General features: G+C 54.2%; 6 protein-coding genes across 6 annotated transcripts; 1 reads left to right on the forward strand and 5 right to left on the reverse strand.

Moving 5' to 3' along the window:
• Positions 1-764: 764 nt before the first annotated feature.
• COL26b_001611 (uncharacterized protein) lies at positions 765-1250 on the reverse strand (the record flags this gene model as incomplete). The annotated part of the gene is made up of 2 exons (XM_053174557.1): positions 765-942; positions 1003-1250. The coding sequence occupies 2 exons, from the start codon at positions 1248-1250 to the stop codon at positions 765-767; spliced, it is 426 nt and encodes a 141-aa protein (XP_053041488.1).
• Positions 1251-3541: 2291 nt separating this feature from the next.
• Positions 3542-6071, reverse strand: COL26b_001612 (uncharacterized protein; the record flags this gene model as incomplete). The annotated part of the gene is made up of 5 exons (XM_053174558.1): positions 3542-3819; positions 3867-5018; positions 5067-5679; positions 5737-5790; positions 5844-6071. 5 exons carry the CDS (start codon positions 6069-6071, stop codon positions 3542-3544), a joined length of 2325 nt encoding a protein of 774 aa, XP_053041489.1.
• A 3124-nt stretch (positions 6072-9195) lies between these two features.
• Positions 9196-9641, reverse strand: COL26b_001613 (uncharacterized protein; the record flags this gene model as incomplete). The annotated part of the gene is made up of 2 exons (XM_053174559.1): positions 9196-9220; positions 9331-9641. The coding sequence occupies 2 exons, from the start codon at positions 9639-9641 to the stop codon at positions 9196-9198; spliced, it is 336 nt and encodes a 111-aa protein (XP_053041490.1).
• A 4247-nt stretch (positions 9642-13888) lies between these two features.
• On the reverse strand, positions 13889-14775 carry COL26b_001614 (uncharacterized protein; the record flags this gene model as incomplete). The annotated part of the gene is made up of 3 exons (XM_053174560.1): positions 13889-14176; positions 14227-14450; positions 14544-14775. 3 exons carry the CDS (start codon positions 14773-14775, stop codon positions 13889-13891), a joined length of 744 nt encoding a protein of 247 aa, XP_053041491.1.
• Positions 14776-16230: 1455 nt separating this feature from the next.
• COL26b_001615 (uncharacterized protein) lies at positions 16231-17414 on the forward strand (the record flags this gene model as incomplete). Its single annotated transcript, XM_053174561.1, has 3 exons — positions 16231-16855; positions 16921-17149; positions 17225-17414. 3 exons carry the CDS (start codon positions 16231-16233, stop codon positions 17412-17414), a joined length of 1044 nt encoding a protein of 347 aa, XP_053041492.1.
• Positions 17415-18217: 803 nt separating this feature from the next.
• CED10 (Ras- protein ced-10) lies at positions 18218-19089 on the reverse strand (the record flags this gene model as incomplete). The annotated part of the gene is made up of 6 exons (XM_053174562.1): positions 18218-18281; positions 18334-18566; positions 18619-18799; positions 18853-18911; positions 18965-18997; positions 19060-19089. 6 exons carry the CDS (start codon positions 19087-19089, stop codon positions 18218-18220), a joined length of 600 nt encoding a protein of 199 aa, XP_053041493.1.
• Between the last annotated feature and the right edge of the window lie 4664 nt (positions 19090-23753).

Here is a 23753-nt window from a genome sequence, read left to right on the forward strand (position 1 = left end):
TGACGAAGTGTTTTGAGATGAGAATGCTTGCTTTGATGATTAGACTTGTGATTGTGAAATGTCCATGGTAAGGAAGGGGCAGGCGGATCGCTGCTGCTACTCCGTTCGGGTGAAGGGCGGACGGACAGACGGCCTGCCTGCCTTACGGGTTCAACTGGATTCTTTTTGGTCTTTTTTGGTGGTGTTTTTTTGTTCTTTGCTTGTGGTTCGTTCGTCTTGTTGTCGCGGTCTGCGTCACCATCACCAAAGAAGAAGCAATCACCGCGATAATTATGGTCGGCAATATGAGTAGGATTTTAGATAGCAAGCGATGCGAAATAAGGAAAGGCATTGTGGTATGGTCTGTAGCTTCTAAAATACACTTGCCCCCTCCCCTTTCTTCCTTTTCCCAAACGCAAAATCGCAAAATCAACGCCGAACTCCGTAACTATGCCGCCTGCCGTAGCCATACCGCTTGTGGCTCTAGACGCATGCTTAGATGGAGAGACCAGAACCTTTGATGAGAAAGTCGATCCCGGAAAAGTCAGGTGCTCCAGACTCGTTGGTGTGTCTCGTTCGCTTCCTTCCGTGATGAGCATGTTGGTAAAAGTAATTGGCTGAACTGGGGAAAGAAACGCTGCTGAGATACTGATGAACAGTGACTATTTGACCTTGATGAAGAATATTCCGTTTTGCAGAAGTAATCGAAGAAGAAGAAAGCGCACGGTAGGCGGGATTTGTGATCTAGTAGATGTGTTGTTGCCGGATCCGGATTGGTACCTCCCTCAGACATTTCGAAGATGTTTGAAGAAATTGAAGCATCCCTGCGTGAGGAAGTAGCCGAGAAGAATGAACGTGTGGGCGACATGTAGAACCATAAAGATGCTGAAATTCGAAAGCATACCGAAGAGCTGCGGGAGGTAGGAGTCTCGCTCGCGCGTAGGGACCTCGGGTTCGTCAAGACTGCTTAGAAAAGTGTGAGCTGCTGACGAATAAACGACTCCGTGAGATTGGCGTTCTTACTGTACCGGCTGCACCTCAACCCCATCGGCGTCCAGAAGTGTCTTCAGCGCCGCGATGGTGATGTTCTGTTGCTCGAGGGCCATGTCGAGGTCGCGCCGGGCTATGTCGAAGGCGTTGCCGGCACGTCCGACCTCGCGTGAGGCATGCTCGACGGCGAGGAAGGCGTGGCGGAGGCGGTCTTGGTGGTGGTGGTGCTCCTCGTCGCGGAGCTGGACCTGCGCGGTGACGGCGGCGCTCATGTCTGCCATTTTGGACATCATGTCGTGGAAGATTGGGGGGAAGGACTGGTCTGAGGCGGGAGTTTGGGATCGCATTGGCGTGCTGGGATGGACGGCCGGGTGGGAGTTGTGTGTGGACGGGAGGATTGGGTCTGCTGAGGGGTTGGTGATGGGTCTGGCGAAGTTTTCTGAAGGGAACGGCGTAGGAGGTGGTAGTCTGGTGAGGTTGTTGAGGGAAGACGCTCGGTTGTTTGTGTTCCGAGCTGCAGGTGAGGAGGTGAAGAAGTTCTGGCGCCGAGGTGGTATTCATCCCACACACTCCGCGAGTGCCTCCATCATGCAGCTACTCGTAGTTTCCTCTTACTCAAAACAGAACTAAAAACATGACATTAGGACCCACATTCGACTCCGTGTCTGAACAAGATGCGGTTCAGTTCATTCTCTGCGGTACAGAATACAGACAGAGTATCCCTCGCGAGCTCTCTTTATGTTATGCCGGTGCTCAATTACACGAAGAGTCCATCCTTGTAAAGGCAGGGATACTCCTCATGCCCAAGTTTTCATTCTCAGACGCAATTCCGTCCTCTTTGTCTTGCTCGTAGCCGATGGCAGGCAGTGAACTTATCAGGCGTCTGAGCAATGCCCACACGACATTGCTCGCTCGTATTTGTGTCTGAACACTCGGCAATGAGCCGCTTCTATCACTCGTGATTTTCGTTAGGCTATTCATTGACGCATACTCGACTCTTCCACATGCAGAAGTCAAATGCTTGAGATCGTATCATGTGTCTTCTGTCCAAACGCCATGAGCCTAATGGCGAGGCAGGAGCCAGTGGAAGGTAGCTGCGGTAACGCTCCAAATGCTCATCGATTTCCTTGTCCCCGTTTGTCCAGAGAATGTCCCGCCAGGCCCCCTTTTTACACAAATCGTCAGCGGGCAAGCCACTCCTATTTCAAAGCAAGACAACGGCAAAGCTCCCATCGTACCCAGAAACAGATGGCGAGACTGTGGATTTCCATGTAAGTATCAGTGACGGCATTTCTTGCAATTGCGAAGGCAGAAGAAACCGAATTAGCTTCGTTGAACACATTTGATGAACGAAGCGGGAAACGATGGTCCCGCTGTCAACGCAAGAAGACTTTCCCGTCAACCTCCGTGACATGACAGCTTAGCCGCAGTCTGTCTGATTATCCATCGTGAATACAGCCAAAGCGATGACCGCTAGGAGTCGAGAGCCGAAAACGCAACTACCTAGGTTGGTAGGCATCGGTACTCGGCCCCTTCCTCGTGATTTGGCAATCTAGGCATTTCCGGTGTAGCAAACAAAGTACAAACCGGCAGATAATTTTTCTGAGTTCAATCCATGCGCAAAAAAAGGAATAATTCATACTCAAAGACAGGCCTGCCACTGTTTTCAAAACAAAGGGGGGATGGTGAGAGAACAACAAATCCGAAGAAAGCGTGCAAGGAGAAAAACCAAAAATGAAATCGAGCACGAGGATTCGAACCCTGAGCTCCCAAGAGGATAAGCATGATCTCTGTGTTCAGCTGGCATACTAGTTCTGCCATACTGGGCATATTCACGGCCATGTATTCCAGCTCGGTTCTTGGGAACTCTCGGCACTAATCTCCTGAGATACCTAGTAGCGCTCAAAGGTGAAGTCCAAGGTGAACTTTTAAGCCGGCTGCCTCAGTCTCCAGGCCGCAATACCTCGGGAGGTGAGAGGAACTCACTCACCCTCGGTCTACTGGTACCTGTCTTCTGTCATCCTTTCCTCACATTCACTCCGAAGATGAAGGATTGGCCTACGCCCCCATCACACCATGGACCCTTCACACATCACACAGGCAATAATCATGAACGGCAGCAAGGATTGGCTATAAAAGGAGGACGCAACGCTGTGCTGCAGAAAGCCTACGGTGGTATCCCTGAAAATAAAAAGACGACCGATCAAAGATGGCGAGAAAACAAATACAGAAGACCATTTCCACCCACCTCCCCAACGCCGCCGCCCCCTCGTTTACGCTCAATGACCGTGAATAAGGGAAAACAAGGTGAGAGTAGAATAAAAAGCCAATGATCCGAATATTCTCGCATCCTGCTCGCTAGATACCTGAAGAGTGGGAAGTAGAAAGGGGGAGCGTTCCAGCCGCATGAGGACGCAAGCTATATATGTGCCCAGGATATGCGTGGTTCATATGTACGGTCCGACCAGGGTGGCGAGAATGTACAGAGCGAGAGATGGAAGATCCGCCAACGCCATGATGCTTTTTTGCTTTTGGAAACACGCTAAAGCGAAGAACTACGACGGCGGGCCGTCTACTCGTCGTCGAAGATCTCGTAGCAGTTCTGCAAGATCGTGTCGACAACCTTGATCTGCCAGCCCGCGTCGGCAATGCTCGTGCTCGGGTCGGTGCCCATGACGGTGGGACCAAAGATGACGGCGAGATTGTGCGAGTTCATGCGGTTGACGTGGGAGTTGTCCATGACGCGGTGGAGGTGGAGGGTGAGAGAGCGCAGGGTGGCGTAGTTGGGGTCGGGAAGGCTGTTGATGATTGCGTGCAGCGAGTCGCGGCGGACGATGTCATCGTCGTGTTCTGGCAGTGTTAAATAGGGAAGGCATGGGGACATTGGTGAAACTTACTGGCTGCCTCAATCAACTCGCTGTGATGCTCCGTGGTAAGCAAGGGGTCAGGAAGATCGCGGCAGAACTGCTTCAACAGGCCCGTAACACTATTGACGTCGTGGTAAAAGTTCTCCGGATTCCTGAAATCAAGCGCAGGGTTGCTGGAGTCGGTATCGAACATGGTCTTGAGCTTGTTGATGTGCGTCAACGAACCAGACTGGCGGTAGATACCCTCAACGCCAAGACCGTAGAGGTCCACTGCCTGGATACACTGATAGACGACCATAGGCACGGGCAGACCGTCCCGCTCATACAGGCGGGACAAGGTGAGCCCGAATACGGGCCTCGCGGGGTTGGGCGCTGGTGCCGAGTTATTGCCGGCAAGAGGAGGAGACTGCCTGTTGTACGCTTGGTATTGAGGAGCTCCGGGAGGCGGCCCTTGGGCAGGGTGTTGCTGCAAGGGGTTACCCTGCTGCCGCTGCTGAGGTGGCTGCTGATACTGGCTCTGAGCCGGCGGCGTGGGCTGCTGTTGCGGAGGGGGCGTTTGACTCTGCGAAGTCTGGAAGGGCAAAGCCCCGAGCTGTGGCGGGCCCTGAGAGGCAACGGTGCTGCCGCCGCCATTGTACCGCGATTGCAGAACTCCAGAGTTGCGGTTGGCCTGGAATTGCTGCTGCTGGCTGGGCTGCTGGTTCAGCATGTTGCTGGTGCTGAAGCTACGGCCATGCTGCTGCGGCTGAGGGGCGGACTGCTGCTGAGACGAAGGACGCTGCTGTTGGGCTGCCGGCATGCTAGGCGGTTGGAAGCTCGACGGGGACTCGGCGGGCGGTTGAAAGTTGTTTGGCCTGGCGGGAGGCGGCATTTGCTGCTGCTGGTTCTGCGCAGGCGGCGGACCGCTGGGCGTCATCTTCGGCACGTTGGAGACCGAGGCATTTGGCTGGTGGCTCATGTTGGGATTGCGAGGTGTCGCCAAGATGGGATTCTTCTCGTACTTGATCTCGTTGTTCGCCGGTAGCTTGGAGTGGTGGCTCATCAGAACGTCGCTCAAGTCCTTCTCGTTGTTGATGGCCATGACGGCCTCGCGGAGACTGCGCGGTCCTCCTCCAGAACCTTGTCCCTTGATTGGGCTAATACTAAGGCCGTTGCTCAAGAGGAGCTTCTCGCTGAAGGACGCTGCCAAGATGTTAGCTCAAATCGGCCAAGATGATCAACATCACCTACCGAATTTCTGCATCTGAAGTGCCAGCCCGGCATCTGTGTCCCTAACCAGGTCCTGGAGCGCAGCAATAGCCTCGGGTCTTGTCCTCGCAATCAACTCGGCCTTCTCGCTCTGCAATGTCTGAACCTTGGCCTGGTAGTCCTGGTCGGCGGCTTGTGCCTTCCTCAAGAGGTCCTCCTCGTGTTGCGGTCCCGACTTGGCCTTCAAACTGAACATCTTTCCACTGTTCCTGCTGGTGTCGCCGGTACGGGCGCGGTCGTACTCCTCTGCCAGGCTGTCGTACTTGGCCTTTGATTTGCGCATGGCGGCCTCGAGGTCTGCCACGCGATGCTCCGCCGCCAAGCCGTTCGCCTTCCATCCTTTCCGGCTGCGCTCGGCCATGGCGGCCATCTCGATGAGGTCGTCGTGCATTTGGTGCAATGAAACGGCAAACTGGATGCCGTTCTCGGCCATGCGCTCGTGGATGTACATCATTTCGGTATAAGCCTGGGCAAATGAGCCTTGCTTGTGCTCGGGCTGGTGCATGGTCTCCTGGCTCATGCGGGACAGTTTCTTCATCGCGGACGCGTGTGTTTCTTCGATGTGTGATCGCTTCTTGAGGAAGAGGGCGAATTCCTGGCGGGGTATGCGTCAGCGGCCGCAGCGACTCGCGAATGGACCAGCGTTGCTCACCTTTGCAGACGCGATGCTCGCCTTGAGTTGGTTCAACATGGTTGACACGCCAATCTGCATGCTTGTCAGCGTCCGGATTGTGGGAACATGGCATGCGGCCGCCTTACATCGGACGACAGGACTTCTTGGACCTGGCGCGAGATTTCTGGGTTGGGCGCCGAGGGTGTCTCGGCACTGGCGGCGGCGGCGGCAGCGGAGGCGCCGTTCGCGGGGCCATTTGCGCCATTCTGTGGTGGTGTTTCTGTGTTTCCGAGCGACATGCTGCTCGTTCTATCGCGCTGCTCTTCGTTGGTTGCAGGCAGGTTGTCGTCGGAGGGGGGGCGGACGTCGGCCATTTTGAGGGATCGGGAGAGTTTGGCAACTCGGCGCAAGTGTCACGGAGTGGTAATACGAGGATTCGGGGCTCCAGTGGCGACGGCGGGAGGCTTGAATCGGGGGGTTGGACAAGGAAGTTCCAAGAGGTCGGTGGTTTCGAGCGTCGGACGTGTGATTGCTCAATATGCTGTGTGGTGGTGTAGTCTGTGTTCGCCGAGGTGGCAGTCTCTGGTCGAGGCAGGTTCCCGGGCGCTGGCTCTTTGGGAATCTGATCAGGTGGAGAGGCAGGGGGTGAAACGGGGGAGATTCATGCGAGAAGGAAAGCTCGAAGACGGGTAGGATGGGTCGTCCAATGTGACTCGTGAGGACGGGGAAGTGATGGGTATCGTGTGGAAGAAATGTGGCCTCGAACGGTGCACACGGATGAGCGCGGCGAGAGGTGGTGGTGGTGGTGGTGGTGTGCTGTGTGTGTCGAGCTGCAGTGACCGGGGAGCACGGAGGACGGAATAACGTGGGACGAGAGCGACGAGGATGAGGACGAGGACGAGGGGGGTAAAGGCCGCTAAGCAGCTCGAAGGCAGCCGGGGCGACGGGGGTGGCGCCTGAGGGGAGCTGTGGGTGATGGCGAGTGGGCTGGACGAGGGTTGCTCTGCTTGGTACCTTACCTGGAGCCTGGAGGCAAGGCAAGGTACGTCAGGGTCCAGCGACCACCAGATAAGAGTCCAGACAAAAAGTCTACAGAGACGGACGGACGGACGGAGAGCGGGAAAAAAACAGAGAAAAAAGAGAAGTTGATCTGGAAGCAGCATGGAATCTGCAATGGAATGTCTCGGGTTCGGAAGACGAGACGAGACCAGACTACTGTGCCTTAACCTTAGCGCAGCCAAACTCCTACCGCAGTACTACTAAACTTTGAAAGAGAGAAAGCTGCTTCCGCTGTTCCCTCTGCACGTCGCACGGACAAGAACGTTCAAGTCAGGTCGGGTCTTGCAGATTGACGTTGGATGCTGCTGCAGTCAGCCCAGCTGGGAGTAGCTGTTGCAGCTGCAGTTGGGCAACCGTGGTGCGCTTTCGTCCTGTTTGCTCGGCAGATGCAAACGGAACCTGCAGCCAGCCTTGCGAGACAAGACAACACATTGAAGCGAGCTGTGTTGGTTAGCTAAGATATGTCTGGCAGTTTGCGACGCGCGGATTCGGAGGCGAAGCACCACCGAAGAATGCTGATATGCGCCGCCGGAGCTGCGACACAATCCAACACGTAAGATGAAGTACATGGTCCATACAAAAACAAATTCACAGACGATTATCATTGTGTATGTGTGTGTGTGCAGGAGGGCATAACCAATTGCTTCCTTCATCGGGCACCAACCTCACGAGCCCGCATCTATGAATAGCGACAGATAAACATCCATGATCCAGCAGATCGCGCGCCCTCATTCCAATTCCTCCACTCTGTAGGCTAAAACAACTCATCGAACATTTTAGAGTGGTTCCCATCCGCCAACACCACAGACCTCGCACCACCACCGCTGCCAATCGCGGGTGTCCTACTCCCCTTCGAGTCTAGCCCCTTCAGTTGAGAGCTGAGCACAGCCACCGCTGAAGAATTCGGGGCCCGCGTGGGATGGCCCGTCATCATCTGCATTGCTGAACGACACACACGCACACAAACCTGAAGCAAGCCGCACGGAACGGGGGAACCAAGCAAGATGGTAGACCAGCGCAACACAGACTGCAGCAGTGTCGCAACGACGAACCAAAGCTTCTCCAACTCGATGATCCTCTTCAGCCCAGTGACACCTCGCTTACTCCGGGAAGCCAAGTCCAACACAATAAAGTTCGCAAGTCTCACTCACGGTCCTGTTCGCTCCCGGCCGCAGTTTAATTGCCATCAGGACGACCCTGAGTGGGACCGTATTCCAGCTTCAGCCTGCCTCCAGGGCTCGTATTCCGCGACTTTTGAGTTGCAGGGCTCGCAGTTATTATCTGATCAACCCGGCTCAGGCTGCCGTTGCAACCCGCTCAACTATCATCGTGTGCTCAGTCCTCTCACTCAACACCTCAACTCACCAAGCTCTACAGGCGTCACACGTGCATCATGTTCAGGCACCCCGTCACGTTGCTCAACGCCAGCAACCTCCCGCGTCTCGCCAACTTACCTTACATAGGTTCCTTCATGCAGGCCTCCGTCAACTCGGCAGAGCAAACCGCTGCATCTTCACAAATCTCCAAACCGGCGCCGTCCTCTTCCTCTTCATCCCAAAACCGTCCCCTCGACGTCGATCTTGGTTAAACTGTATCAACCCCCTTGTCCCAGAACCCCGGCACCACCACCAGCAGACAAGCACTAAACCCCCGTCTTTCTCAGACCGCAGAACCACAACGTTCAGACCACTGCAACCGAACAGCTTAAACGGTTCGAATCCTCCTCAACTTACAACCCACCCCCACTTGCTCGGCACTTTTTTTTTAACTTCTCGAACAACCAAACACTCGCCTCACTTAACCATGTTAGCTCACAGTCCCGTTCGTCTCGACTAACCGCATAAAAAAGGTGACAGCTCACGGCCCCCAAGTGGCGGTCGCAGATCCAAGCACCCTGCAGCAGTCGCTGGAGAATGAGAGCAGAGCCTCAACAGCCACTAAGGAATAACCCTATGGTCTAGCAGATGGATTAGGGGGTTCATAACCTGCGTGAAGTGTCTTGATTAATCTATCTACGAGCGCTGGGCGTGCCTGGCTACAAAAACGCGTAGGCGATCCACATTGGCCAAAGGCCGACTTCCGTCTCGCGAGAGCGGCTGGAACCAAAAGATAACATCCGACAATCAACATCCGAGTCAACCTCATGTTCTTTGGCCACAAAAAAACTCCGTAGGATCGCGTCGGGCGGCGGTGAAGCATTACTCTCTGAGCGAACCATTGGTAGAAAGGTCTGATCTGTGTCGAGACGAGATGTTTTTTTTTGTTTCTCCGAGGCAAGTTTGATGTCCCAGTGACGGCCTCGAGCATGAGTCGTGCCCTGCCTTCGGGTCGATGGAGTATAATTAAGCATGGCCCGTCGCCAACTTCGTGAGCTGTCATCTCTCCGATATTACCATCTCTTGTTTGTGGACGACTTTTTCGGGACACTTGGGAATTCTTTTATTTCTTGACAATGAAGGCTATGCTTTGCATCTCTCGTAGCTTGAGTATCCCATATCATCCGACCATTGAGTGAAAGAGGCGACCAGCGAAGGACTGATCCCTCGGTTCGTTTTGAGGAAAATCGTCTCGTACGGATGTACGCTGAAGCCGAAGTATGCTCCTTCTCTAAGAGTATCTTGAACATTCGGCATAATGGAAGCGCAGTATGTCTCGGGATCGGTGTCTTTGTGGAAGGACGTCAGCATGGCGTCGGCCTTGTAGCCAGCCTTCGTAATGATCGAGGTGCTTCCTATCTCGGCGTGGACAGCCTGGTTATATTCGTTGTAGCAGCCGCTCAGCCCAACACCGTCGTCTGGAGTGCCCCAGTAATCTGATTCGGAAGGCTTGCTCAATTCCGGGTCAAGGAGTAGCCCCATGCCGATCGTGTCTGTCGCCCAGATCATGGATTGAACATGATATCGAGGGGAACAGTTGACAGTCATTCCAACAAGCTACGTGCCACGTCAATAAGGCTGGGATTCAGATGGAAACAGCGGACCAATCAAATCGATTACCTTGACTTCATCTGTAATAAGATCAAGATACAAGTCGGACCAACAATTCTTACTCCAGTATGGAAGGAAGGGACCCCGTATGCTGGCGTTCATGGTGATGAACCGGTCGTACTTTTTCCATAGATTGTGTGACCGCAGAACCTCTCCCATGGCTCCCAAGTCGAAGCAAGTGTTGTTCCTACTGACGACCCGAATATTTGGTTCTGTGCGTGGCACCATCTCACTTGCATCCGTCTCACCATTGAAAATGAAGACGAAATCAGCAGCTGAGTGCAAGCCATGCTCGATAAAAAAGCGGATGTTCTCTCGTGCTTCGTCGGATTCGTAATACGTATAAAGTACCAAAAGTCGATTCGGCGATCTCGTTGTGTCCGGTGTCTTTGGGGGGATGGGAGCCTCTACATGAGGGTCCTGGTAAACTTGCTGAAGCGATCCATACTAGTAGAAGTCAGTGGTGAATTATGAGCCACGTACTCGAGACCGTGAACATACTAATGACTCTGTCGGCAAGGTAAGAAATAGCAGGGCTGCGGCAATCATCAAAATCATGATTGCGCGGTAGGCAGCAACTCGATACCCAATGGTCGAGAACATTGGAAAGACCAGATAGCCTATGCTATTTCCCCAAAAAGTAAAAAAAAAAAAAGAGCCTCGACAAAAGAAGTATATCACATGCGGCGAGGGTGCAGAAACGCAGCCTACATATGAGCCTTCGATCTGAAAGATCCCCCGACCATACCACGTTACGTATCGCTAGCGGGCATTCTTTCCTCGCCTCCTTTTTTGTCCTTCCTTTTTTCTTGAACAAACTCACTCAAGCGACTAGCCACGCCATGAGGAAAGTGCGCTCACTAATCTTGACATCAAAATAGGGGCATTCTTTTGCCCCAATTTTCAAGACGATACATAGCTTGATCTGCCCTTGAAAGGGGCGTGTGGCTTGCTGCGGAATGGATGATGTCCGATCCAGCCATCAAGACTCGTACAATACAAACCTTGAATTTTTGTTAGCGCGGTACTTCGTTAGAAGATTGTCTCTCTTTAGTGCCTACTTCAATCTGTAGGAAATATTCTTTTGTCTTGGAGATAACGAGGCGGTTCAGATAGAGGGTGTAATAAACTTTCAAGGGTCATAACATCTTCTTCCTTCTAACTTTTCCTTCGCAGTCTGCCGCCTGGAGGCGCACCTTGTTGACTGCCTTATGACTCTCACGGGGAAATACTCGAGGGCCAGGATGGGTCACAGAGAGACCTTTATGGCCCCTCATGTTTATGCGAGACTACGAGTGAAAGACGGTGTTAACTGGTTTGCCAGGAGAAGAAGGACTGCGTTTCTCAGCATACTGTGCAAGGAATCATACACCACCGCCCACCACTATCACGCAACGCATACACAGAGGAACCAGAGAAACAAGGGGAACAGAATCAGATAATTCTTGTGCTGTCGTTGATCAAGGGAGGGATAGACTCCACCAATTGACTGCCAAGGGAGCTTTTGGTGAACCCCGGCCGCCCTGGATTCTTTCCGCACCAACAAGGCGTCAATCGAGGCGTAAATAAGCACGCGATTCCCATTCCGAATCAGTAAATTGATTCTAGATTCATTAGTGGCCATGCCGGGAGACAGGTGAGGAATGGCAGCACGACAGCCTCATGCCAAATGCGTGTGTGTGTGGAAAAGCCCGGCAAGGGAGCTGAAAAAAAGAGGACTTAGGAGACGGCTGATAGCACAAAGAGGCGCGCCCTCCGTCGCGCCATCTGATTACAGTCCTGGCTTCGAATAACAAGAAGAGACACACAAGAAGTATAAGAGAAGTGGGCTTAAAGCTCGAATGGGATCGTCGAAAATCCATGATTTGATTGCATAAAGTGTCAACCCCATTATTGCTGCCGCATTCGCCTGGTTATTGTCCATTCTCTTTACAGTTCACTTGTTCTTACCATGGTCTCCATCGTGGGGTTCAAGTTAACCAGTAAGCATCCTTTTTGGGACCATGGCAAGTTTAAGCGGAAGCATCGCACTCAGTTGATAATCGTCGTCGTTTTCATTTTGCTACTGACAGTCTGGAAGATACTCAAGGTACGACTTTGTTGGATCGATCGGTCCTTCTTTTGCAACCCACTGACATATTTTGATCCAGGAAAAAACCTCAGAGCACAGCGGCTACCTTGCAAGGCGTGGTGGTGTTCAGAATGTCCTCGTCGGAGACGATTTCTACACCTCAGATGCTCTGAGTGCACGTCAACCCCGAGAAAGCAGCAACGTCGCCGTCATCATCGAGACGGACATCACAAAAGTGCCTAATCTGGTGCCCATCGTACTCCATTTTGCCATGGTGTTGGGACCTACCTGGCCGGTAGTTCTCATGACACTTGAAGCAAATTGGAACCCTCCCGACTCTCCCGCCTTCAAACGCTTGATGGACGACAACCAGATACGGGTGATATTCCTTCCATCAGAGACGAGCTTGTCAGAGCACCACTCGGTTTCTGTGTTCCTCACATCACCTTGGCTTTGGGAACAACTGTATTCCTTCAACCGGGTGCTGTTGTTTCAAGCGGACAGCATGATATGCTCCAAATCTCCAATGAAAATCGAGGACTTCTTCGAGTGGGATCTGATTGGGGCTCCCATCGCTCCTCAGTTCGGCCACGGTTACAACGGCGGCTTGTCGTTGCGTAACCCGAAGTTGATGTTCAATATTACCAGTGATCCAGACGTTGCTCTCGGTGCAAACGAATTTGAGGATCAATGGTTTGATGCAAAGGTCAGGGAACGCAGTGGGAAGTTGCCAACCCTGGAACAGGCCATGGAGTTTGCGGTGGAGACCATGTACCACGAGAAGCCTTTGGGATATCATCAACCACACCGATGGCAACAGGGAAATTTGGACGAAATAGCTGAGTGGTGCCCAGAGATTAGCTTATTGCAAGGAGGTGGACATTTTTTCCGGTAGGCAATAAGTCGGGTTGCAATAATAAAGTTAAGTTAGTTAACAGGATGAAATATGTCGTGACGTTTTAAATCAATTCTCTGGTTGCTACCTTGCACAGGATCGGACAAGGAGAGTGGTGAGGGTATCGCGATTTAAAGCGACTTCGGACCCCACTCCCTCCCCCTTTTTTATTTTACTTTTTTATCTTTTTCTTCTAGAAACGCGCTGTTTGCGCAGCGTTCTATTTCCTGCTCAATTTTCACCATGTCTGGTATCCAGACCTGAACCAATGAGCATTAAAATGTCTTTTGAATGAACAGGGAACCTAAAACCTTACAACTACCGTGGGCAATTAAGGGATAGAAATCATCCTTAAGATAACTGACACAACCAGTATTAATCATGCCGAAGATGCATTCCAGCAACCATCCAACCCCGTACTCGTCGGCGTTTGTCCCCATCCATGGAACCCCTTCGTTCGCTCCTCGAGTCTTCTCCCAGAAGGGAGGAACGAACGCAAGCCGGTTGCGTGGGAATCCACCCGCCTCAACTCATCAGCACTCGAATATGACGTGGTCTCTGCTACTCAAAGCATCATGCTCTCAGACCGATGTGCCGCGGATTAACAGAGATCTGATATAACACCCATCGCTGTCGCCAAACCACCTTCAGACGAGCGGGTGCATGATCCCCCAAGGAAGCATATGCGCATAGGGTACACTGCAGACGCCAGCCAATGCAAGCAAGCAAGCCCTGGCGCCCCCCCTCACTTGCGAAAACCTTCGAGGGTTCAGGGCGCAGTCAGTCAGCCAAACAGCAGGTTCGCACATCGTGAACCACCCGCAAAAACGCCCGTCATCTAGCAGCGGCGGCCCACTACATGCCGAGCGTGACAGCCGTCACCGTCTCATGTCTCTCACATCGTGCGGTACTCCACGCACAGGCATTACATTCAGCAGTGAGATGTTGGCGATCACGTCTGAACAACAACCCGGCTCTCGCCTCATCTTCCGATTCGTCTTCTATGCCAGTCCCATAAAGATGGTCGGCCTCTCCCAGTATTACACCGTTCCGGATTCCCACGGGACTTCACCGCCAGTACTCCTCAAAAGCTTCGCGCCATGTAGCCCTTCTGCATCAGCAAATGCCTCCTCCCCCTTACCAAGCATCCTCCCATGATGACCAGCCGTTCCCCCACCCTCAGAAAAACACCAGGTCCAAATGCCTCTTGTCGTCCGTGTACCTCCCCTTCAGCTCCTTGCGCGACAGCCACCTCGCAAGCGGCATCATCGTGTCCTTCATGTCCATCACCCCGCGCTTCTTCGAGTCGATGTGCGACGCGTCGACCACCACGCGCTGCACCTTGTCCAGGCACAGCGCGCCGTTGTCCGCGAGCTCCATCAGCCGCGCCGGCGTGCCGACCGCGATGCCCGTCCTCGTGCCCTGGAGGAACTTGACCTGCTCCTCGACCTTCATGTGTTTTGCAAACTGTGACAGCCGTTAGTGATGACAAAACAAGGAGAGACCAAAAAACTGACCAGCTTTGCCACGGTGCTCTTCTTCGTCTGGAACCCCCTCACGGCCCTCACAATGTCCGCCGCCCTCAGCCCCGCGCCCGCGACGATGATGGTGTGCGGCGTGCCCTTCTTCTCCGGCGCCGTGGGCAGCTTCTCCGGCTTCTCGGCGAACTTTTCCAGGAACGCCGCCAGCTTGTCCGTGGACCGGGGTTCCGTCCATGACGTGGTGTCCTTGATTGCGTTTGCTGCGTGTGTGTGTAAGCGTTGGTACATTCTCTACCTTTCCTCACGTGAGAGGAACATGAAGTGAGTGAGATGCGACAGAGAGAATAACTCACCTGAGAGGGACAGATCGGAAATCTCGACTGGGCTGAGGTCCGTCGCGAACCGCGCGAGCTTCTGTGCGGTGTAGTCCGCCAGCAGCTGGTTGTCCATGACGGCGAAGGACTCGTTGATGCCCAGCTCCTCGTTGAGCAGCGTCTCGTCGACGGTGTAGGCCGACTTCTTCTTCTTCTTCTTGCGCTCGCCGTCCTGATCGGGGGCCGCCGCTCTCTTCTTGGAGTTGGGCATGGTTTTGATTATTCGGAGAGTACTTTCTGGCTGTTGTGGTTTGGTTCAGTGGCGAGGTTAAGCGGAAAATTGCAGGTCGATGATGGATATCGGAATTTTGGTGAGAGTCGTTGTACGAGACTGAAGGTGTCGCCGCTGAGACGAAAAATTCAGATCCATGTCGGGAAAAAGTCAGTTTCGCACTGTGGGACCATCCATCCGGGGGGTTGGAGCGTGGGCCAGGCCGCTGGACTTGACCGCTACAAGGTGCACAGTGCGGCGGGTAGGAAGGCTAAAGCGGCCGGTGACATGCCGTGGCAACTCGATTTCGTGGACTCGACTTCATGTTGGCGACCCCAAAACCAGGCAACGCCTCAGACTGAGGTTTTGGAAAATGACACTAAGTCCGTTAATCATATGGTTCTACAGATGACGCGGTTTTCGGAATGTGGAAAACGTCTGAATAACTTAATTAATGAGTGGTCTACGTAGACACAGCCAGCCGGCCGTCGTCTAAGCTGGTCAAATGAGACGTAGAAACACAGATATCCCGAACGTATGAGTAGCATGCCCGAGGAAATTTCGGCCTGCTCTTTTCATCTGAGGTTATAAACACATGACTCTCATAAAAGCATTAGACATTTCATGGGTTACAGTTCACATTCTCTGCGTATAAGTAGCTGTAATATCCAGTATTCTTTATGTTTGCGACCAGCCTAAGGCTAAGAGAATTAATGGGAAGAAAAAAGCAACAAGAATGATTTGATGAGAGCCGATAGGAGGCAATGATAGCGATGAAGACAACGAAGAATACGACGGAGCCATGGGATATAAAGCTCATATAGCACAATCAAAATGTGTAGTCTCTCCACTGCAACCAAGTTCACATACTAGACCCTCGTGCTCGCTCCAGTGTCTTCTAGCACTCGCAACGACAGCCTCAATTCTCACCAGATAACCGCAGAATGTATAACACCGGCAGGTATCAGTACCTCCTCATTTGCCAACAGTACTGCCCATGCAATGCAACCACCTCCAAAAAAAGCCATGCATCACCACCAAATCCCCGCCGCCGCCGCCGCCCATCCTCCGGCGCGAAATCCCTACCGGAACCGCTGGTCCCCACACCCAGGCCGCCGAACAGGCCGCATCCACCACCCCCCTTTCCACCTGGTGCAGCATACCTCCGACCGCCTCGGCGGCCCCCCACAAAATTTTCACGCGCGCTGGGCTGCTGGCGCTCCCTTATCCCCCCACTCCGACGACTCAGATAAGAGATTTTTTTGCCCAGCGCCGTCTCGTCGTCCGCCGGCCTACCTTCGTTGCGTCCCTCAACCCAAACCATTTTTCCTTACCCAAATTTCCGGGGCGGCATTCGCGTTTCTATACTCCACCAAGTCGGCCGAACCCGTCCTCTCGCAGACCCAAGTCGTCTCTGACCCGATTGAATCACCCGCGGCCGGTTAAGACATCGCAATGGCCTCCGCCGAGCTCTCGAAGAAGCGCAAGCGCGCCGACGACGACGCCGCCACCGCGAAGAAGTCCAAGTCCGAGAAGAAGGACAAGAAGGAGAAGAAGGAAAAGAAGGCCAAGGCTGTTTCCACCGAAGACGAGACTGCGCCCGCGACCGACGAGTTCATCGCGCTCGAGGAGTCCAAGAAGGACAAGAAGGAGCGCAAGCGCAAGGAGAAGGAGGCCCGCAAGGCCGCCGCCGCTGCCGAGGAGCAAGAGGAGCCGGCAGACGTCTCGGCCATGGACGTCGACCCGCCCGCCGACGGCGAGAAGAAGAAGAAGAAGGACAAGAAGAGCAAAAAGGCCAAGACGGAGGAGGCGGAGGAGACTGCTGCTCCCGTGGAAGAGGAGGTGAAGGAGGAGAAGAAGAGCAAGAAGGAGAAGAAGGACAAGAAGAAGGAGGCCAAGGCCAAGGAAGAGACCAAGCCCGAGACGAACGGCGAGGAAAAGTCCAAGAAGAAGGACAAGAAGAGCAAAAAGACCAAGGAGGAGCCAACTGCCCTGGCACCGGCGCCGGCTGCCGAGGAGCAGGCGGCGGAGGAAGAGCCCGCCGAAGGCGGCAAGAGGGAGAAGTACATCGTCTTCGTCGGTGAGTCTCTCCCCTTTCCGAGACAGCTGCGACCACTTCCCAAATACTAACCACACCGTCCCCAGGAAACCTGCCCTACACCGCGAACAAGGAATCCATCCGCGCGCACTTCTCCGCCTACAACCCCTCCGCCGTCCGCTGCCTCAACAAGGACAACAACCCCAACGTCTGCCGCGGCATCGCCTTCCTCGAGTTCTCCAACGGCTCCAACATGCGCACCTGCCTCGACAAGATGCACCACACCGAGTTCGACGACGGGCTGTCGCCCGCGCGCAGGATCAACCTCGAGCTTTCGTATGTACTCCCGTCTCCCCTCTCTGTCTCTGCCTCAACGGAACCCGTATGCTAACCATGACTCCTCTCGCACAGCGCCGGCGGTGGCGGCAAGAGCAAGTTCCGACGCGAAAAGATCAAGTCCCGCAACGTGCAGCTCGACGAGAACCGCGTGAAGCGCATGCAGAAGGAGGAGGAGTACAAGAAGCAGAGGGTATCGGAGGGTGGTAGCAACACCCAGCAGGATAGCATCCACCCGAGCCGTCTCGCCTTGATGCACCAGTAATTAGTTGGGGGGGGGGGGTTCCGCAAAACGTATGATTCGTAATTAGCAGCAGGTGTCTGGGCATAGGCGGAGACAGAGAGCTCTTGTATACACTCTTGACAGCTTCAGGCAGGATCAGGATTAGGACTCAGAAAAGTTTTTTTTCTTGTTTCAATGGCACGCAGGGCAATTCACACACGTTGGTCTCTAAGCCCTTTTTGTTTTGTTGCAATAGCTGCAGGTTCCAGTCTAGATACCAAAGGGCACTTGCAATGACAATCAATTCTCAAGGCGAAGCTCGTATCCCGTCCCGACCCCAATATCTAGTTCCTCCATGAAAAAAGAAGTGTGTGTGTGTTTGTGACTGTGTGTGCTATCTACAGAAAAGCTTGGGATATCCTTTGTGTGATGAGATGCAAAGCTTGCCTGCTACCAACGAACCACCCTCCCTGACATTTGCAGCAACTCTCTTTGGTCTTTTCCGATGAGAAGGAGGGAAAAAAGAGCGACAACAAAAAACCACCATTCCTCACACCACCACACCTATCTGAAAGATACTCTCATGTCCAGCACACACAAGCGCGGGCTGAGCAAGTGTGTAATAATCGGGGGTCGTTGCCGTCATCGCAGGCTATGCTTAGCTCGGCCGTCATGTGGGGTGCTTCCGAAAAGTATTGGTTGTTTCCTCCAAGATAAGCGCAAGGCGCGGGTCGAGCAACATGGTTGAGCCCTGACGGTCAGGTAGTGAAGATCGGTTCATGTAATCCACCCCGATACGCCGTTTCCAATGTTAAACCCGCAACGCTCAAGTTCAATTGACGTGTTCACAAAATCGTGCACTTGGACTTCTTCTTCTGCTGAGGAACAGGCCTGGGGTTGAGGACAGCACTGGGAGGAATTAGCAGGTTGGTGGTGGTAGGCTGTAATTATTGAGACGTACCGGATAGCCTCGTCGAAAACACTCTTGAGATTTCTCTGCGTCAGGGCAGAGCACTCCAGGTACTTGTGTGCCTTGATTTCCTTGGCGCAGATCAGAGCTTGATCGTACGACACTGGCTCCATGCGCTTCTGGCGAAGAGACTCGAGGGTGTTGGGGTCTTCTCTCAGATCCAGCTTGGTGCCGACGAGGATGATGGGGATGTTGGGCGCGTGATGGTCGATCTCGGGGTACCACTGCGCATGATTAGTGCTGATCTCCACGCGGTGAGGCTGCAGGATGTCAAACCTTGGCCTTGACGTTGTCAAATGATGGCGGGCTGACGATGGAGAAGCAGATGAGGAAAACGTCGGTCTGGGGGTAGGAGAGCGGGCGCAGTCTGTCGTAATCCTCCTGACCGGCAGTATCCCACAGTCCCAAGCTAATTGGCTTTCCATCGACCATGACACTCGCAGAGTAGTTGTCGAAGCTGTTCCGGTTGTTAGATTGAGTCTTGCCGTCGATCGAGGACGCGAGGCTTACACAGTGGGGATGTACTCGCCGGGGAAGGCGTTCGTTGTGTAGGAAATGAGCAAACATGTCTTTCCGCATCGTTAGCTGGCAGTCGGAAGACGCGATGCCGGTCGAGACTCACCTTTCCGACGGCACCGTCACCCGTCACCACACACTGAGATGATCATTAGCCTTTTGCTGCCACCGGGCGCTGTCGAGATGGCGATCGCGACGAACCTTCAGCGACTGAACTCCTGGCTGAGCCATTTCTGTGATATTTCGAAGAATGCGTGATTCGATTCCACGACAGTGTCTAGCGCGAATAGAGTTCGCGGGTTAGGAAGGGCGGCGTCGAATTGGGAACCGATCCGAAAGGGGAGACGGCGAGATCAAGTGTGACGCAAGGTTGCTGAGTTGGAGGGACAAGGGAAAATGGCTGGATGTTTCTCGGCAGCAGCCCTCGGACCTTGGTGCTAGGAGCTCGCAATTATTGGTGTGAGGTATAGGATGGTCTGGTATAGTAAGGTGCGGGATGGCACGATGTGGGCGGCGACGAACGTTGTGTCGAACAAACGGAGCGGAATGCGTTGCAGATGGTAGGGTGTCGATTGAGCGAGTCTCGAGCGGTCGGTCAGCGACGGGAAACGATGGCTCTGTGGGCGGTCGGCGGGAATGGTGTGTGATGTCGAGGTGTGTGGTAGAGTAAGGTAAGGTGAGGTAGGCAGAGCAAGGAGAGAGGCAAGATGCAGAGCAGAGCAGAGCAGACACAGACTGCGCGGCAGCAGCTTCAGCAAAAGACAGTTGCGGAGTCTAAGCTCTGGTGGGTTCCCTGGGCTGCATAAAAAGTCGAGGTCAGAAATGTTTTGACACAGCGGAAGGAATTAGTGCCGCAGGAGGTGAAGCTGGAAGGGTGATAACGGTACCCTGTATATCTAACCTTCTTCTCAGGCAAAGAAAGTGGGGATGGGGGCAATTGGGAAACCTGAGGGAAGGGAAGTGGAGGGGGTCGGGGTGGGAATCGGTTTAGGTAGAGTCGCAGCGCGGTAGGGTCGTCGTATGGTCCAGTCTGGTCTGGTCTGGTCCCCGTCTGCTTTGGGTGCTGACCTGGTGCGGTGGTGCGGTGCTGTGCTGGGTGTTGGTGGGTGCTGGTTGGTGCTGATGCTTGGTGTTTGGCGCTGGTGGTGGCACTCGCTGCACAGTACCTGCTGCTGCTGTCTGAAGTAGTGGCCGGGGCAGGCAGGCACAACCAGGCAGTCGATTGGGAGTGGGAGGAGGAGCGGACGGGCAGGAAGAGGACAGGCAGGCGGGCAGGCCAGGGGGGGAGGAGAGGCGAAGGTCACGAAGGATAATGGCTGGAGGAGAGAGAGAGGCAGAGAGGAGGGGGGATAGCTTACCGTTTGGCAAGAGGGAGAGAATGACTCTGTTATCGTGCGCAAGTCAGTTGAATGTTGGAGTTTGGCCGTTGTTGGAAAAAAGGACGGCGGGCGAGATGGATAGGTAGATGTCGAGGAGACAAAGGCGACGAAGCAGAAACAAAAGGCGAGAACAGACGCTTCGAGTGTGGAGGGGGAAAGGATGGGAGGGTGCTGCAGCAGTGGTGGTGGTGGTAGTGGTAGTGGTGGTGGTTGGAGACGGCGACAGCGAGCAGACGGACGGCGGTACAGCCAGATGCAGTGTGGACCAGGTACAGAGGGTAAGGGGAGCACAGCGATAGGTACCCGGGACTGAAGGGAAACAGCCGTACAGACTGCCACCCAGGCAAAGTACACCCAGCAGAACTGCGTAGTATTTGCGGACCCAGGCAGGTTCGGGTTCAGGATGGCACGTACCGGTGTGCGGTCTGCGATGCGATGCGATGCGATGCGCTGCAGCGTGTGGTGCGGTGCGGGCAGCAAGGAGCTCCTGGCTGCAACAGTTTCGGCGTCAAGGCGCTTTATCCCAATGGGAAGACGAGAGGAGACGGTGGCGGCGAAACGATGATGGTGGTGGGCAGACAAACAGAAGCAGCAGAGCAGCAGACGGATTGCAGTGCAGTCTGGTAAGGCAACGCAAGCAAGGCAAGGTATGGGGAAAAGGGGACCGGACGAATGATGCAGATGCAGCCCGGCGGCAGAGGTAATTAGGTACTTTGGGACAGTGTACCGTACTTCGTAGTGGATGAGGGATGCAGCAGATGCGGATTGTGGTGCACAAGGCGAGACGAGGCGAGGCGAAGATGAGACCAGCGGCGCGCTGATGACTGTTGCTGCACGGCACTGGCCTTTTGGTAAGGCAAGGCAGGGCACGTAGCCCACCACCCAAGGTACCTTATTACGCGGGCAGGTGAAGAACGGCGCTGGTTGATGATGCTTGGTTTGGTTGCTTGGGTGCTCGAAACCACCTTACGCAGTAGTAGTAAGCATTGGTCGGGACTTGGTATGACTTGGGATTGGATGCTGCGCTGGACTGGAAAAGGAGAATTGTCTCGATTGGTGATAAAGATCCGGCAGGCGGGCACGGTGCCGGAGCCAGTGTGCCAGGAGCAGGACGGGAGGGTGTGGAAGTGGATTTCAGGATGGGAATTGAATCTTTACGTACATCACATCCCACATTACTGCTGCAACCTGAGTGGATGTCGATTGTGCTTCTGTGGCCCTGTGGATGCCGATAGTCTTAAGTGTGGATGATGTTGAAGACGTTGAGGCCTGGCTGGTGGTACGAGGACCAAAGCATGCGCCGACATTCTGACAGCCTTGCTGAGTCTGCCAATTGCAAGGCATCTACGGATAAGGTATCTCACCTGCGGAAGGCGAGAGGCTGGTTGTGGTCCATGTGAATCAAATCAAAACCGGTGGTTGGAAGTCGCGGTGGAGGCCGTTCCTTCCTTCCAGTCGGTTAGGAGAACCGTAAGGCATCTCGAGGCGCATCCAGGCACAGACGCCGATGCTGGCCACCCAAAGCCGACAATGATGCTGACGATGCTGCAAGGAACTAACTAACCTTACCTTACCTCGCTTTGGTTCGATAGTGTAGCCTCTTAGCGCCGGATATCAGAGACGGGCGACTGGAATTGGCAGCACACTGGCGGAGAAAAAAACAGCAACAAATCACGGCATGAAGCTGCATTCTTGCCGGTTCAATGGCTGGCAGTCTCAGGCTTCTTGCTGGGAAAAGTATTCTACAAAACACCCCGCTACTGCCGCTGCCACTGCCGCCCGTTCTGGGTCTGACTGCACTTGCGAGACTCGACCAAGATTTCGTCGCTTTGATTGGCTACAGTTCAACAACAGCCATCTTGGAACGGACAAATGACGGTATCAAGTCTGACGGCGCGCGATTCGGGCATACTCAGCAACGAACCAGGGAACAATATTGACGTTGAGATTGGTGCCGGGCGTCTGTGTGGCCTACGACAGTCTACCACGACGGCTTCCACTTCTCGAAAGCTGTCCGATGATGGCCGCCCAAGAGAACTCTGCTGTTCATCAGACCAAAGTGTGTTCAAGGTTAGCCTCTCGCAATGTGTTTCGCGCCAACCAGCTGTCATGAGATTTACAGGCCATGTGCGATGATGCAAGCCGACAGTGACACTGACAGACGCGATCCAGGAACGCAACGACCTGAATGGGTGGCAGTCCACGTACGGCGGCAGCGAGGTGGTGTAAGGCAACACCAAGCAGCAGGAGGCAAGTGCTGGCTGCAACATCCAGCATTCTGACTGCGAGCTGCCACTAACTGGACTGGTGGTCGCCGTCACTCGTCGGCCACGAGATCGGATGTGTGTTCCATGCGCACTGGTGAATGAGAGCCTCGATACTTGATCCCTGAAGGCCCCCATCAATCAATCTTCACTCCTCCCGTTTGTCTGCCACTCTGCCAATGGCCGGTTTCTCAATTTAATCGGGGCGGACCTCCGTTTCTGGGAGGCATGGGAGGGGGTTCTTTCCCTTCGCAGTGCTCTTGCTGGACATCCACGGCAGGGAGGCCAGCACCAGATAAGCGGGTCTGTGGCCCAAAGGGGCATGGCTCCGGCCCGTCCATCCAACTGGGAGACTTTGCGAGACTTGCGAGGGGTTGGTTGTGGTAACTGCCAGTCGCGCCAACCGCACCAGAAACATGTTAGCACCTGCCATGTGCTGCCTCCGGCTCGACGTCGCTTCAATGTTTCGACGACTCGTCGTCGCCTCTGCTCTCCTCCTCTCTGCTCCTCTCCCAAGCCTCCTTTGTTTCTTGTCCGTCTCCATCGCTGTCTCCAGTCCACCACGGTCCATGGTCATCACCACCACCATTACTACCACCATTAGGACGGCCGACGAAAAAAAATGTGCCCTGCCTCCATCCCTTCTTTGCTGCTGGTTTGGGGGGCAAGAGGGTGAGGAGGAGACGACGAACAAAAAAAAAAAAAACCCAGACCAACAACGAGAGGTCCGTCCCCCTCGCCGCCCGCCCCAGACTCTCTTTGAGTGAGTTCAAGCGCCACTTGACGCATCTCTTGTTACAATCTGCAGTCTCCGATGGAACACCCGAGGAACGTTTTGAAGCTCCTTCTTTCCGCCTTCCAGCCCGTGTCCACCATGCCTGCTTTCAAGGGGTGCCCAGTCACTGGCCACACCATACCTTACCACAACCACTTACACACCCGCCCATCTTCATATTTCACCTTTGCACGCGAAAGACGAGGCTCCGCAGCAGTGAGATTGACGAGCCCAAGGCGGAAGGACCGCTGGTCTGATTTGCTGGGAATTGCAACGGTCCATGGCTCTATTGATTCCAACCGCCGACCAGCCCACATACCCGACCGGCCATGCCTCGTCGTTCGTCCGCCAGGCACGGATATTGAGTCGGCTCCATCCATCATCCTAGTCGCAATCCCCCTTCGCGCCACCTCTTCGCCGTCCACTCCAGTCATTCGCTGTGGGGGCCCTGTCCGCCGCTGTTCCGGCCGTTCACAC

This window comes from Colletotrichum chrysophilum (assembly GCF_026319265.1).
Source record: "Colletotrichum chrysophilum strain AFK26 chromosome Unknown scaffold_7, whole genome shotgun sequence".
In the NCBI taxonomy this organism is placed as follows: Eukaryota; Fungi; Ascomycota; class Sordariomycetes; order Glomerellales; family Glomerellaceae; genus Colletotrichum; species Colletotrichum chrysophilum.